Below are 15041 nucleotides of genomic sequence, written 5' to 3' on the forward strand. Positions count from 1 at the left end.
AATATATGAACGGGAAAGGAAATACATAGTATTCCTCCTTGACAGTATATTACGGAGTTCTGTTTAAGAGTTGTCATTAGGATAAAATATTTTTAAGGATAATTATGTCTTGATGGTGCCTAAATGCCAAAATGAAGTTAAGACAGTAGTTCTTTGAAAAAAAAGTCATATATTATCAAACAGTGACTAATTCTGTCTTTCCAGATGGCTGGTATCTGTTTGATTTTTTAAAAATATTGGTTCAGTGGAGTGATATTAAGTTGAGAGAATACCCTGCTACAGGTAATTCTAGAGTATTAAATGCAGTTTCCCACCACATGTAGGCACTCACATTTATAGAATCACACACTTACATGTAAGGAAAAATATCCCTAAACATACACAGTGTCTGATTAAGGCCTTATCCTTTTAAAAGTTTTGCTCCTTCCTCCTCAAGTTTCACTAGCATTTAGCATGTTTTTAACTCAGTGTGCCTCGGTAAGTTCACCCATATTCACATGAACATAATTACAAAAAAGAGAAAACATTAAATGATTGCTGCTGAACTCTAACCCTTCTCTGAAGGCTGTGAACCCTCTCTGTAAACACAGCAATCATTCTCACATCAAAGCATCAGACGACCCCTTTCATTGAGGTAACAGAGAATAATGTTCATGCTCTTTACTACATTACACCAACTGATAAATATGGAAGACAATCAGTAAATTATGTAGAGGATGTTTAAAGGCAAGACACTTCACTTTGTTTTCCAGTATAAATTGATGGAGGAATGAATAAATGATTTTCTACCCATACTGGCGGAGTTGTAGATGTGGACACATAAAACACAGAAAATCTACACACACAGAGCACAGGTTCCCCCTCCGATTTACCACAAACTCCAATCTTAAAGGTACTTACTAGTGATGGCTGAATGGACAGTCACAACCATTAAGTACACAAATTTTAAGCATTAATGGGGGAACTGAACAGCATGTTTATGAAGAAATCCAAGCTCGTAATGAAATATCTTACCTAAAGAAATTATATATTCTCCTTTTAAACCATTTTCAGAAGTCTTAAACATTTCAGTTGCAAGACCACCAAACGCACAGAGTGTGGTAGAAACACAAGCTCATTTTGAATTCCTGAAACTACTGTCACTAGCATTTATTTATCATACCTCTTTTCTATCCTGCTGTAATCTCTAGTCCTATTACTCCCTCTTAACATTTACTTTGGCCCTTAGCAGAGCAGAATCGTCATATCTTCTAAGGGGTGAGACAGCTCTGGAAGAATGTTACCCTTCTTTATCCATTTGGTTCACAAGAATAAAAACCTCCAAAAATCACACAAAAATAGTTCTCAGAAGCAAGAGAAGCAATACAGTAGGAAAAGCATTCAAATGAAGCAACAATTTTTTGAAAATTCAGAGTGAAAGAGAAAAGTGGAAGCCAATTAACCTAGAATTTACTTCAAGAGACATGTAGCATCCAAATGATTTAAAACATTCTTTCAGTTTTCAAAGTTTCAATTACTGTGGAGGGATTTGGGGGGGGAGGGGTGTGGCAGGGGGGGTTGCCTGATTTTTGCTTGGTTTTTTGCTTCTGCAGTAGGAATTTCAGACACCAGTAGAGGCAAGGCCAGGTATATTTGTACAAGGTTTCTATGCATGATGCTTAAACAGATATATTAACCCACTTTTCTTAGTAGCTATAACTGCACAATGGGGAGGGCACTAGCCCCTTTAGCCTTATTGTTAAACACCCATGAAGACAGCTGTCCTCGCAGATGCGCATATCAGAAGTGAGATGCCCTTGAGATTTAAGGGGCTTTCTAATGCTTCTGCACTAATATACAGGAGCTATAAGACTCAAATTCCAGTACATTATTTGTGTTAATCTGAGACATCAACGCCCATCCAGCTGCCTGCCCAGCCCTTCTGTCATAGGCTTTCACATTAATAGCAAACTGGCAGAAGTAGAGGTGCACCAAAAACTGAACTAGTAGGCTTATACCTACATTCAGCTTTAAAAACAAACAGGCTTCTGCTAACATGCCAGAATATGAACTAGCATATATACTCTCTTGCAGCCCATTCTGCTACCCGCCCTGCAGCACAAAGTAAAAGGGAAAGAAAAGACAGGGACACTAATGTCTTACACCACAGTCCAGGATTAATTTCAATCCAATTCAGTACCCCTAATCCATATGGATAACCATATCACTAAAATCAATGTCACTCCTAAAGTGGACATACCAATTTACTCCAGATAATGGCATAAGTATGGTGGTAAAGTTGTGTTAGTTCTGTGAAATACTTCAAGATCAAACACAATATAACCAGCTTGGATTTATACATCTGATCTAAACTTGCCTTGAATTCCCCCAAAATACTGTCAATTCATCTTTTGATCTGGCACCATCTGCAACTCAAGAGGAGGGAACACACTTAAATGTTTTTGAAGTAAAGGGATAACATGATTCTTAAAAGGCCCTGAGCAGTAAGGTACTTACTTTCCATCAGACTACAATTTTGAATCTTATGCACTTCTGCAATTAATCTTCTCTACTGAATATCAGGTCTCTTGCAACTCCTGAACTAAGATCTGTACAGGGTGCCAACCTTGTTTACCCTAAAAATTATAGCCATGATCTCATATATAATATAATTGTATCCTAACCACATTACTTCTTGGACAGATCAGACAAATTAATATTATAATTACTACAACACGTTTCCTCAGGATGATTATGAGAATTACTTGATCTATTTGGGACACTGGAAACTCCTCTGTAATAGACTGAGGATACAATACACGCATTACTGCAGCTTTTTATTCACATTGCACATTCAACATGCCAGTGGTCCACATTGAAACTCCTCCTGAAAACCGAAGACATCTCTTTTGATTAATTTTATTGGAGCTCTCACTTCTCTTGCTATAATTGAAGAAAAAAAATGGCAACAACAACTAGGTAGAACAAGTATAGATAATGCTATTACAGCATTTTTTATCAAACTCAGTTTTGCAACTTTGACCATTGCTCACAGCCAGCTGTCAAGCTTGTATTCCAAACCTATGAGGCAATTTTAATCATCACTGCAGATGTTACTGTAACAAAAATGTGTGCATTTGAGATAGGTTGAAAAATAACTACAAGAAATATTAAAGACATCACCAGTTAGTATCAATTGCATTCAGTAAGGTGAGAAATTTCAAAGGTTATAATAAGGAATGTAGAATAACATATTGAGGTACATAAAATATTAAGTTGAGCCATAGCTTAGTATGACTCACATAAGGCTATAAAAATGCTGTTACAGCAACAGCCCACAGCTAGCAATAAACTGTAATGTCTTTACTAGGAGAAGATTCTACTTTACTATAAGAAAATCTAGTTTGCCTACACTGACCTTTACATTTATCTAAAGCAATTCTAGCATAGTTCACCAAAGGCTGACCCAGTTCCTCTCTAACCCTTACCAGAGCAGCACATAAAAGTACTGTTGCAGGAAACAGTGTAACTGCTTTCACCTACTCCAAAACAGTTCACGCAGCTTGTGTTCAGCATTAATATTCATACTGAAACTCCTAACAGAAATAATAGGCACTTGCTTTTTCAGTGAAAATCAAGTATCATTTCTGTTCACTACCCTGCTAAAGCATGTAACAATGTAGAGTTTTGACTGTTCACAAAATATTTAACAAACACACACTGACAGGAAAGCTCATTTTGTTGCACAACTTGTAAGGAAAGGCAATATCTTTTACTAAACTGACAGCCATTTACATTTACTTTCTAATTCTATATCTTCTCCTGTTAAATATATATAGGGTTTATTGCAGCTAAAGTTACACTGCATCTGTGTCTCATCAATTCTGCAAGAACCATGATTTTTGCTGCCTTCACAACCTGCCTTGTGGGTGCTTGTAAGAGCACAAGGGGAAAAAAAAAAATCAAGTAGTTCCTTGAACACCAGGATTATAAAACCTGACTTTCTACAACCTTTTCCCATACAGGTTCTCTGATGTCTTGTAACAGCTGTACTCACACTGTAAGTTTGAAAGCCATTTCTCCACCTCAGAAGTTATTTTCACAAAGCCTTAGAAACATAGTGTTGAAGACCTCTCCTTTATCGATGAAAGTGACTGAAATTTGGATTTAACAGATTCACAAAAAGAGAACTGTCATGGTTCTTGGGATACACAAAGGGGAAAGCAAAACAGAGCAACACTACTTAGTTGAAAATACTAAATAGCTAGCAAGATACTACAGTAGTTGAGGGGATAACTGATAAACCTGTGTTATGGAGAAGCTTATGGTATACATCAGAGACAGACGTTGTGCCTAGGTTATTTAAACTCGCTGTCATCAAATGGCCATCACCAAAAGGAGGATACAAAGCATCCAGTTGCATGTCCACACCCATTTATGTCCTTAGGCACTGTCTTCTGGACACCAGGTACGGAAAACTACACAACAATGAAAACGCACTCTACCCCATACCAACCATTGCTGCAGGGTATAACAGCTGCCTATCGAGCTACAGAGAATCCCCGTACTCCTCCACTTCAGAGGGTCCTGCCCAGTGCTTCCTGTAAAGATTAAGAGCCAACACACAGGCAACACATTCAGAGTATATCTGACATGCAGACCAAAGAAACTTAATACAAATGTAATTGTCATATTATAAAATTTAAAAATGTAACAGTGTCAGAACAGAAACTTACAGAAATTAAATTTCAGAAAACATAACTATTCTGAGTTTCATATAAGATAGTGTGAACAGCTACAAGAATTAAGGACTCGAGACAAGTCAGGATACTACGCTGGAGCACATCTATATCTGAAAAGGGAAGAACAAACCTGAAATCCCAGGCTATTTCTCATCTTCAAGGTATGCCAACTCTCCTTTTTTGCAGTCAGTTATGTGTGTCTATAAATCAGTTTCACAAAACAATAAAAGTATAGGGAGAGTTTAAAAACAAATGAAAATTTATCAAAGTCATTGTTCTACAATTAAAGACATAGTTACTACACTTGCTGTAAATATCTATGAATTTTTTTTATATCAAATTTCAGCTCCCATACGTTTATTTGTATACCATTACTAGCAACATTTTATTCCCCCAATCATGTACTACACATTAATTCTAGGTCCCAACTCTGTATTTGAGAAACTGAAACTTCTTTAGATAAGTTTTTGAATTCCCTAACACTTGTTGCATGCAGGAAGAAGTTATTAGTATTTGAGGAATGATGGAATTTTAGCTGATTAAATCACTGTTGCCCCCAAAAATTAGGGCCAAACTTGCAATAAGAACATCTGATTTTCCTACAACTGCTGTTTATCTCAGAAGGCACAACAACAAATGCTATCAACTCTACCCATATTTAACAGTGAGAAAGTGTCCAGTACAGAGCAATAGTATACAGTCAGAAAGATGCTGACATGAACTGCATTTAATAAGGTGCTAACACAAATGAATTTGTCAGCCAGAAATAAGATTTGGAGAAATTTATCATGAGAGGTAGCAATTCTTGCAATCCCACTGCTGCCATTCACTGATATGCTTGCCCTTTTCAGAAGTATGACTTCATTAATTAATTGTCAAGGTAGAGAATCACATAAGCTATCGTACAATGGTAATACATTATAGCACCAAAGTCATTATCAAAAGAATCAGTGTCCAGTACCCAAAATGCAAACGATTCCTAAATTTTCACATGTATTCACAATATAAATGAAAAGCATTAAGCTTCAGAAGAGGTTTACCACCCAATGTGAACACACTTGCTCTGTGGCTGTTCAGAGTCTATTCACTTCTTTAGAGTCTTAATATTTTTAGAAAGCACAAGTTCTTGATTTTCTACATCAAGCAGATGACATAAAAAAAAATTTTTCTGCATTTCACTCAAATGGGTTTCCTTTAATGGAGAGCTTCTAAAATAGCTTACAAGGATAAGAAAAGACCATGGCTCTGACGAGTAGTCAAATTTTTAATAGATCTTCCTTCAGAACTGCTAAACTAACAGTCCTATAGATAAGATCTCAATAATTCTCTCTGTACTGAATTCCTCTGGGTAGTGTATTTGCACAAGCAAAGTCATTACTGTCTGATGACAATTACATAAGAATATGCCACATTCCCACAGCCTGTGTTGCTGAACTCTATTTTTAAACCCTCTGGAACTAAATTACTTTATGTGGACACAAAATAGTAAGTAAATGTAAAGATGTAAATGTAAATGTAAAGAAAATGTAAAGACAAGTGACAGGTTAAGTATGTAATGAAAACTTTCCCAGAGTACAGATACAAGTTTGGAATGTCTTAGGCAGTGTTTCTACTATATGCAGCATTAATACTGAAATAAAAATACTTCTACCACCAGAGCATAACCCATTCACTGAAATGTTCTGAATTACACCAAGTTACATTTACACCACGGAAATTCACATGACTAGCAATACCAGCAAACTTCTTCTAGCAAAGATATATCTTCTGGGCAAATAAAATCCCTCTTTGAGACTTTCTCATTTAGAAAAATGTAAAGAAGCCATGAAAATACCTACAGGAACAAAAAAGTGGTGGTATCCACAGAAGTGGAGGAGCAATGAAGTTTCCTATGTAAGAAAACTAAATGCTAAGCCCTTCTCTTCCTTGTCTTCCTCATCCCCAGAAAAAAAAAAAAAAAAAAAAAACCAAAGAAAAACAAAACACAAAAATCTATTTCAGATCTGGGAACTGTATCAGCAGGTGTCTGTATACATAACATAGCCCCAAGGCCTCAAATTATCAACATTCAAGAAAAAGAAAACCACACACAAACAAAACCCCACCACCTCTTCTCTACTTCCTTTAATAAAAGTGAAATGAACAAGAAGTGAATACACATCAGTTGCCTAACATACCACAAGATACCTAACACTTCACAAAGGAAATGAAAGGCTTCCCAACTGGTTGGTTAGGACATCTTCCTTCCATCAAGTCTCTCCACAACCACTCTTTATACCTCCACAGGCTCTTAACAAAAATCACTTTTCCCTATTTCTATTCTGTTACTCAGTTTCCCCTCTTCACAGTTCTACAATAAAAACAATATGGCCCTTGGGGTCACTATGCTACTATATGGAATTACATAAAACCGTAAGTCTGTGCACTACATTGCAGTAGAACTACCCATACTTTCCCTGCTCGCTGGCTCCAGCTGCACTTGTTGATTCTTGGTTCGCAACAACAACAACAACAACAAAGCTTCAGAGCAGCAACCACACCGACTGGTTATCTCTGCAGCACACACTGCAAAGGGTTTAGGCCTTAGAGGATCTACCACAATTAGAAAAACCCAAAAACGCACCAAAACACTGAACGAGCTTGTGACAAAAGTGTTGATTTATCGTTTGCCTGCTGTCCTTTTTCGAGCAACAAGGAGAAGTTTCTTCCCACAGCCCCCTGCTCGCTTACAAAGGCGGCGAGCCGTTGAGACGTGCCGGTGGCACCTGCCGGGCCTCCAACCCCTCGGAGAGAAGAGCACCGACATCTCTCCCCGCACCCAGCCGGCAGCAGAGGGGAGGGCAGGCCGGGACGGGGGGGGCGGGGGCAGCGCTCACCCCCGCGCTTCCAAGACCCCAAGACGCCGCACGGAGACGGTGTTTCCCATCCCCTCCCCCAAAGACCGGCACCGCCTCCGGGAGAGGGCAGGGGGCGGCGGAGCCGTGTGTCCCCTCCCACCCTCGGGCGGGCGCCCCGGCGCCCCCCGGCCCGCCGCGCCTGCTGGGCCCGGGCTTACCAGCTCTTCCTCGTCGCCTGAGCTCGGGTCGGGGTAGGCTCAGCGACCCGGAACATGAACCCGGCGCCTCCCCCGGCCGCTCCCCGGGGAGGCTGGCGCCGCTTCGCAGAGACTGTGCCAAGGAGGGCCGGGGCAGGGGCGGCGGCGCGGGGGGCTGGCGGGCGCGGGCGGGAGGGGAGGGCGCGGGCGGCCGGCGCGGCTCCTCAGTCCCCCATGATGAGAGCCCGGAAGCAGCTGCGGCACCGGGAGGAAGCTGGGCGCGACCATCTTGTCTCTTCCCCCTCTCTTCGGGTCGCTGCGCAGGGCCGCCGCGTCCCCTTCCGCGCCCTCCGCCGTGTCCCTGCTTCTGTTCCGGTCCCGCTCCATGGGGCTGCTGCTGCCGCCGGTGCCTCGCCGTTGCCTGCCGGCAGGGCTGCTGTGGGGAGGCCACCCCGCACCCGAGCGGAGTGGTACGGCCCCGTTGCCATGGTGGCGGCGTCGGGAGGGCGGGAAGCGGGGAGGGAGGATGGCTGCCCTGGCCCGGCTTCAGGCGAGGCTCTCGGGGCTGCGGGAGGAGTATTTCCGTAGGAACAGGTAACCGCGTCGTGCGGGTGGTGTGGCGGGAGGCACCTTCTCATGCTGGGGTGGGATGGCGGGGCAGGCAGCCCCCAGTCTTCCCCCGCAACGAGATGGTGGCCCTCCCGCTGGTAAAGGTTTAGCGTTAAAACCCTTTCCGACAGCATCCTCTTCCCCTTCCCTCCTGCCCCCAGATATTGCCAGAGTGATCTAGGAAGACCCGATGGCAGCAGCTCAGCTTCTTCAAGGGATCCGTTTATGCACTAAAAACAGTCGGTGTGCCGCTCATCCCCCGCCCACTGCTTATTTTGAGGGGAAAGGAGTCTCTGGAAACTCCCGATGGGCGCTGAGCCTCGCGAGCTCGGTCCCCCATCCCGCCCAGGGCGCCTGCCTCTCCCCGTCCCGCCCCGTCCCGCCCAGGGCGCCTGCCTCTCCCCGTCCCGCCCCGGGAGCCTGCCTCGCCCCGTCCCGCCCCGGGAGCCTGCCTCGCCCCGTCCCGCCCCGTCCCGCCCCGGGAGCCTGCCTCTCCCCGTCCCGCCCCGGGAGCCTGCCTCCCCGCCCGCTCTCCGGCGGCGCCGCTCTCCCCAGAGGCTTGCTCATACTGACCCCATGGAGTGGCACGCAAGCCGTGAGCTCCTGTTGTCGTGGCTCAAATCTGTAACTTTTAGTGGACGTTTAGTTTATCCTGTTGAAAAGTACCTTTTTTTTTTTTTTTTTCCTTTTAGTTAACTGACAGAGAACCCCCAAGCTTCTGAGCTAGTTGATATTTATTACCCGCAATATTTAAAACTTACCTTCGTTTCTAAATTTGTTTATGCAGCTTGAGTTTCCATTACCTGGGACATTGTATTTTTCTGCTAAGTTAAGGAGATGTTTATTTTCTTGAAGATCCACACATCCCACGCTGAGAGCAGCAGGCTGATCGATCAGATCACCTGTTACCCTTCTCTTTGCCAGATGGGACAGTTTGTGCTGCCCAGTTTTCCGACTGCTAAGATGGTGGTGGCCAACTTTCACCAGATCAGATTTTAGGAAACGAAATGTTTTAAGACCTATTTTAATATTGCATAGATTTGTCCTGTAAACCCTTTTATTCAACTGTATTGTCGCTGCTGCTGTATGTGTAATCCTAATGCTCAAACATTTTTTTTTTAAAAAAGCATATTTAGCGTAGTGGTAGGGCTTTTTTATACTAATTAATTAATCATTTAGTTTAGAATCTAATTACAACATTATTAGCATGAATAATAAAGCTCCCGAACATCACAAAAAGCTGCACCAAATTCAGGTCCTGCCTGCATATAGAGTTGTGTTTTCCTGTTCTTTCCCTGAACTTTAGCTTGTACTGTTGTGGTTGTACACACAGCAGTTCACTAAATGAGCATCAGATACAGAAGGCTATGCTTGTATTTCACAGCTTTCAGGTTAGAAAGAGCAAGCTGAGCCAGACGTGGAAATCCATTGGAGGGCAGCATGCTTGATGTTTGGGGATTTGTTTTTTTGGCAGAGCTTTCAAAAAATGAATTGTTTCCCTTTTAAGAATAAGCTATAATCCGTCAGCTTCTTGAAATTCAGATTTTCAACTGAGAATTTAAATGAGAGGCTTTAAACAGTCCAGCTCAGCAACTGAAGGGCTGATCAGTAATCTGATCTTTGTTCTTTAGGGTGAAAATCTTGGACTACTTCAACACAGCTGTCAGTAAAATCCTAAACAAATCAGAATATCTTAGTTTGAGGTTTTGGTAGATCCTTATTTAAATTAATAACAAGTAAGTTTTGAGCCAAAGTGTGTCAAATATGCAGTGGTCTTTGAAGTATTTTTGAAGCATTTGTATTTTTAAGTCAGACAACAGCTTTAATTTCCCTTTCAGAACTATGCTTTACCTACATAATGTAATAGAGCCAAATCTGTGATGCCATGAACACATGAGTCAGTGTCATCTGTGCAGTCACTCATCCACGAATAATTTGAGGGCATTCAGATAAAAATACATGATACTGTAAAAAAAGCAGTAACCTACTCTATAAAGTCAGTATTCTGCAATGAAATACCAGATTCCCCAGAAAATCTGAGTTGATCTGAAGCATCAGAAGGTGCAGAAGAGTATAGATTAACAAGTATTTACTTTTTTTTTTGTATAAGTTGCCCTGTTTGCGAATACCTCCAAGGGTAAGACTTGAAGGATTTAGTTCTATGTGTGTCAAACACCCTTTAAGACAAAATAAAAATATTTCTTTCTCAACCTATCTATCAAGACCTAAAAGCAGAATTCTGTTGTGGACCTAGAGCACACAGACCCTCCAGAGCAGCTTGACTTAAAGCAACTCTGGTGAAAACTAAGTACTTGTGATGGGTTGACCATGGCTGGACACCAGGTACCCACTAAAGCAGCTCTATCACTCCCCCCCATCAACTGGACAAGGGAGAAAAAGTATAACAAAAAGCTCGTGGGTCAAGATAAAGACAGGGAGAGATCCCTCACCAATTACTGTCATGGGCAAAACAACCTTGGGGAAATTGATTTTATTTATTGCAAATCAAATCAGAGCAGGATAATGAGAAATAAAACCTAAATCTTAAAACATCTTTCCCCCACCCGTCCCATCTTCCTAGGCTCAACTTCACTCATGATTTTCCCTGCCTCCTGCCCTCCAGCAGCGAGGGGGATGGGGAATGGGAGTTGCGATCAGTTCATCACATGTTGTCTCTGCTGCTCCTTCCTCCTCAGGGGGAGGACTCCTCACACTCTTCCCCTGCTCCAGCCTGGGGTCCCTCTCGTGGCAGACAGTCCTCCATGAACTTCAACATGAGTCCTTCCTATGGGCTGTAGTTCACAAACTGTGCAGCATGGGTCCTTTCCATGGGGTGCAGTCCTTTAGGAACAAACTGCTCCACTGCGGGTCCCTATGGGGTCACAATTCCTGCCAGCAAACCTGCTCCAGCATGAGCTCCTCTCTCCATGGGTCTACAAGTCCTGCCAGGCTTCCCACAGTGTCACAGCCTCCTTTGGGCATCCACTGGCTCCAGTGTGGGGTCCTCCACAGGCTGCAAGTGGATATCTGTTCCACTGTGGACCTCCATGGGCTGCAGGGGGACAGCCTGCCTCACCATGGTCTTTACTTGGGTCTGACTTGGAGCCGGCTGGCACTGGCTCTGTCGGACATGGGGGAAGCTTCTAGCAGCTTCTGACAGAAACCACCCCTGTAGCAGGCCCCGCTAGCAAAACCTTGCCACGCAAACCCAATACAGTACTCTTGCTAGCAATTACTGCTGCAGGAAGAACACAGTAATTGAAGTGCCTTAACGTAAACCTCCAAATTAGAAAACTTTCTTTATCTTTCAAAATGCATTTGCTGTTTTAGGGCTCTATACCTGTTTCATTAAAAATTACGGCAGGTTGATGACTGTAGTATCTTGCCTGTTGCTTGTGGTTAGACAGGTTTACCTGATCTTAATAAAGTTCCTGCCATGCTTTATGCAGAACTCTCTTTATGTCAGAGGTATGAGGTCTCCTAAACAGACTGTGTATTTTTAGGGAAAGCACCTTTCTAGGGAGGGACTTGCCCAATGATGGCACAATGCAAAAATGCCATAATCCTGCACCTTGAGAAATATCCTGTCAGGTTAATCACTAGAATATAAAAGATCTGTTAGTGCATTCTTTTATTTCAAGTGTTAAACAATTTTATCACTTATTCCAGAACCTAATTTTATTTACTGTAACATCGATATGTCAGATGCTGAGCTTGAGTGTCTAATCAAAATCGTTTACTTCTAGGTAGAAGTATTCTGGAGGTGTCTGCTTCCTATGAAGTCTAGGAAGCTGCACAAGAAAGGAACTGGGAAGCTCTCTAGCATAAATGCCATCTTTGCTTTGGACTTATTTTGTGGTCTTAGGTAAAAAAAGTGTGACTTCCACAGTTTCCAGGTACTGGACAGGTCTGATGCATGTCAGATGACAATGAAAATTTGTGCCCACTTAATGTGATTTGAGAGCACATTATGCACCAGATGATATAAAATGAATGGAGCTAATGCTGCTTGGTCTCTGGCAGTAACTCTGTGTTTCGTTTTTCAGGAAATATAAGAAGGATAATCCTAATTTATCAGATTAATCTTGTTGGTGTTTACTGAGGCAATTAATATTGACACAACACTTTGTTAGGAGAACTACCTAATATCAACTAGTTAAGACAACTAACTAATAGTAACCTAACTGTTCTGTTGTGGCAGATGTGACCAATTAAACTATTTGGTAAATATGTTCCTAATAAAAATGGGATAGTGAAAAATCCATGAAAATGAAAATATAATTTTAAGTTCAAAGGCTTGACAGTTGTTGACGTTTTGAAACAAAAAAGTAAAATCTAGAGGTGATCTCATAACTGGGTTCTACCCCTCAGGATTGAAACTCACCATAGTAACGATTTCTTCCTGAACTCTCTGAAAAGTCTGTTCTAGATTCATGTATTTCTTTAATCTCTTTTAGATTCATGGTTTTCCTTACATGACTTTTAGCCTTGTCACAAAGACCATTCCCCTAATAGACAGTCAGAGAAAGAGGGCAAGCAAGGACTGTCTTTTGGAATTATGTTCTGACTTTCTGATGGGGTCCTTTTACTTGTGCTTCTTTCCCACTTGTGCACATGCCTTTTCCTTGTATTATGTCGTTTGACACAAAGCTTTACCAGCTAATATTTCTTGAAAATCAACTTGAAGTTTCAATTCTCCACCTGCATCTATGTTGCATCTTCAGTTGCCTCACCAGGTTCTCGTTCTACTCATGTAACTTAAAAGCAAATTCTTCGTCTTTCTCTGTATCCACCCTTTTTCATTAGTTCCTCTAGCATCTATATTAATCAATGCTGCAACCCTAGCATATTTTCTAAATCTTTTGTTTCCTTTTTTCCCCTCCTTGCCTGTCTGCAGCACATGCCAATATGCTGCCAGTTTCATTTCTACATTTTCTCCAAAATCCATACCTTTGAATTCCTGTTGTGCAAAGTTTTGTCAAGACTCAGTAAGCTGTTGCACTGACTACTATAATTCCATGTAAAAGATTCCCATGATCATCCCTTCGGAATCTATCCAAATTACTAACACCATTTGTTTCCAATTCCCAACTTCCTTTTAAGCCACACTAAGATTTTGTATCCTGACATTCCAGGCCTTCTAAACTTTGGAAATTTCCACATCTAGTTTCTTTCCTATGCTTTCATTGTTCTAACTCATAGTAGTTTTAACTTACATTTGTGTCTCACTTTCCTTCAGTCACGTCGTCTTCTTCATATTTCTCTTCTTTAAATTCCTTCTTAAGAAACTCACTAAAAGGTCTAAATCCTCTACTTTCACCATATAAAATCAGCTAATATTCAAAGAGTGTATCTGTCACCGTTATTGATGCTATCACAGTTCAGGTAATACAAAATATTTTATTTATTGGTCACAAAAAAATGTATTTGAACTAGACCTCACCCTTAGTATATGCTTCTTATTAATTCAATTTATATTTATCACTATAATATTGACCACAGTTAATTTATTTAATATTCATGCAGATATACAATTTTAAACATAGCTAAAGGCTTTTTGTTATAGTTCGGGCCTAATTATCATTAAAGCATTATCCATGTATTTCACCTAAAATGGAAGAAGTCCGTGACATGCTGACATGGTTATTCAGAATTGTATGGGAATAAGAAGTACACCCTCCCAGACCTTATAATCTACAACCTACAAGCTGTCATACTCTCTCTCTTTGTTATCTTCGTAATATGCAACTAATGTAGATTATATTATTCTGCACTATTATTGAACTATGTAGATTTAAAGAGTGAAAACCCTGGTGAAAAAGATCACAAACTGCAACAGTAAGACATATTTAGAATAATTTTTCTCCTTTGGTATTAAATTACCATGCTGACAGGTATTACTACTCTTCATATTTTCAGATCTGTATATGAAGACATAAAAATAGAGTACAAAGCTGCTGTCATAATCCAGAGCTGGTTTCGAGGATGCAGGGTTCGAGCCCATCTGAGGTAGTATATTAAGCCTATTTTAATTTGTATTTCAATCTTGATTTTTTTCATGGTATTTCTTGATTTCTCATGGTATTACTTGATTTTAATGAAATGGGAGCTTTTTGGAAAAAAAAAGAAACCAATCAAAAAACAAACCATTATTCTGCTTTTAAATAGAATTAAATATATGCTGTGCCACTGTAAGAAATAATAATTTTTGATTTTCAGAACAACACAAAAATAAAATGGCATGATGAATAAGTACCATGGAAATAATTCACCTTCAGAACAGATACACAGTATTGTTTAAGAAATCTTGGAATGATTGGAAAAAAAGAGATGTCCCTCAGATATGCTGTTTGCAGAGAGTTTTCTTATCTCTCTTATTGTGAACATTACAGAAAAATTGCCTAGGGAGTGTATGGTAACTGGAGTCTTACTCTAGAAAATTAAGTTCTATTGCTGGATTTGACAAGGTCATTTAAAAATAAAGTCTTTCTTTACATAATTTTTCTCTATTTATAAAGCAAGAGATCATGTACAATTACTTTGTTCTGTAAAATGCCATATCGACATTGATATAAATTTTTTTGAAACACTATGGTTGGTCACTTCTCCCAGGAGGCTGTTCTCCATTTTTATGATCATAAGCCCAGTTGGTCAAACTCATATGCTTGAATTTCTGT

General features: G+C 40.8%; 2 protein-coding genes across 6 annotated transcripts in view; one reads left to right on the forward strand and one right to left on the reverse strand.

Moving 5' to 3' along the window:
* GPATCH2 (G-patch domain containing 2) overlaps positions 1 to 8290 on the reverse strand; it is a 127080-nt gene extending 118790 nt beyond the window's left edge. For 3 of the 4 annotated variants that reach the window (XM_064446265.1, XM_064446267.1, XM_064446268.1), the window contains exon 1: positions 7777 to 8290. In XM_064446265.1, the coding sequence (XP_064302335.1) occupies positions 7777 to 7832 (56 nt within the window). In that variant the 5' untranslated portion in view covers positions 7833 to 8290. Of the gene's footprint in view, positions 1 to 4851; positions 4922 to 6559; positions 6925 to 7776 lie in introns of those variants that run through there. The other variant, XM_064446266.1, reaches the window with a different exon arrangement.
* The window catches only part of SPATA17 (spermatogenesis associated 17), a 95421-nt gene continuing 88063 nt past the window's right edge, over positions 7684 to 15041 (forward strand). The window contains exons 1-2 of one of the 2 annotated variants that reach the window (XM_064446270.1): positions 7684 to 7809; positions 14284 to 14373. Coding sequence is in view for 1 of the 2 variants with exons in the window: in XM_064446269.1 (XP_064302339.1) it covers positions 8282 to 8349; positions 14284 to 14373 (158 nt within the window). In the remaining variant the exon portion in view is untranslated. Of the gene's footprint in view, positions 7810 to 8267; positions 8350 to 14283; positions 14374 to 15041 lie in introns of those variants that run through there. The other variant, XM_064446269.1, reaches the window with a different exon arrangement.

The sequence above is a fragment of the Phalacrocorax carbo genome, chromosome 3 (assembly GCF_963921805.1).
Source record: "Phalacrocorax carbo chromosome 3, bPhaCar2.1, whole genome shotgun sequence".
NCBI lineage: Eukaryota > Metazoa > Chordata > Aves > Suliformes > Phalacrocoracidae > Phalacrocorax > Phalacrocorax carbo.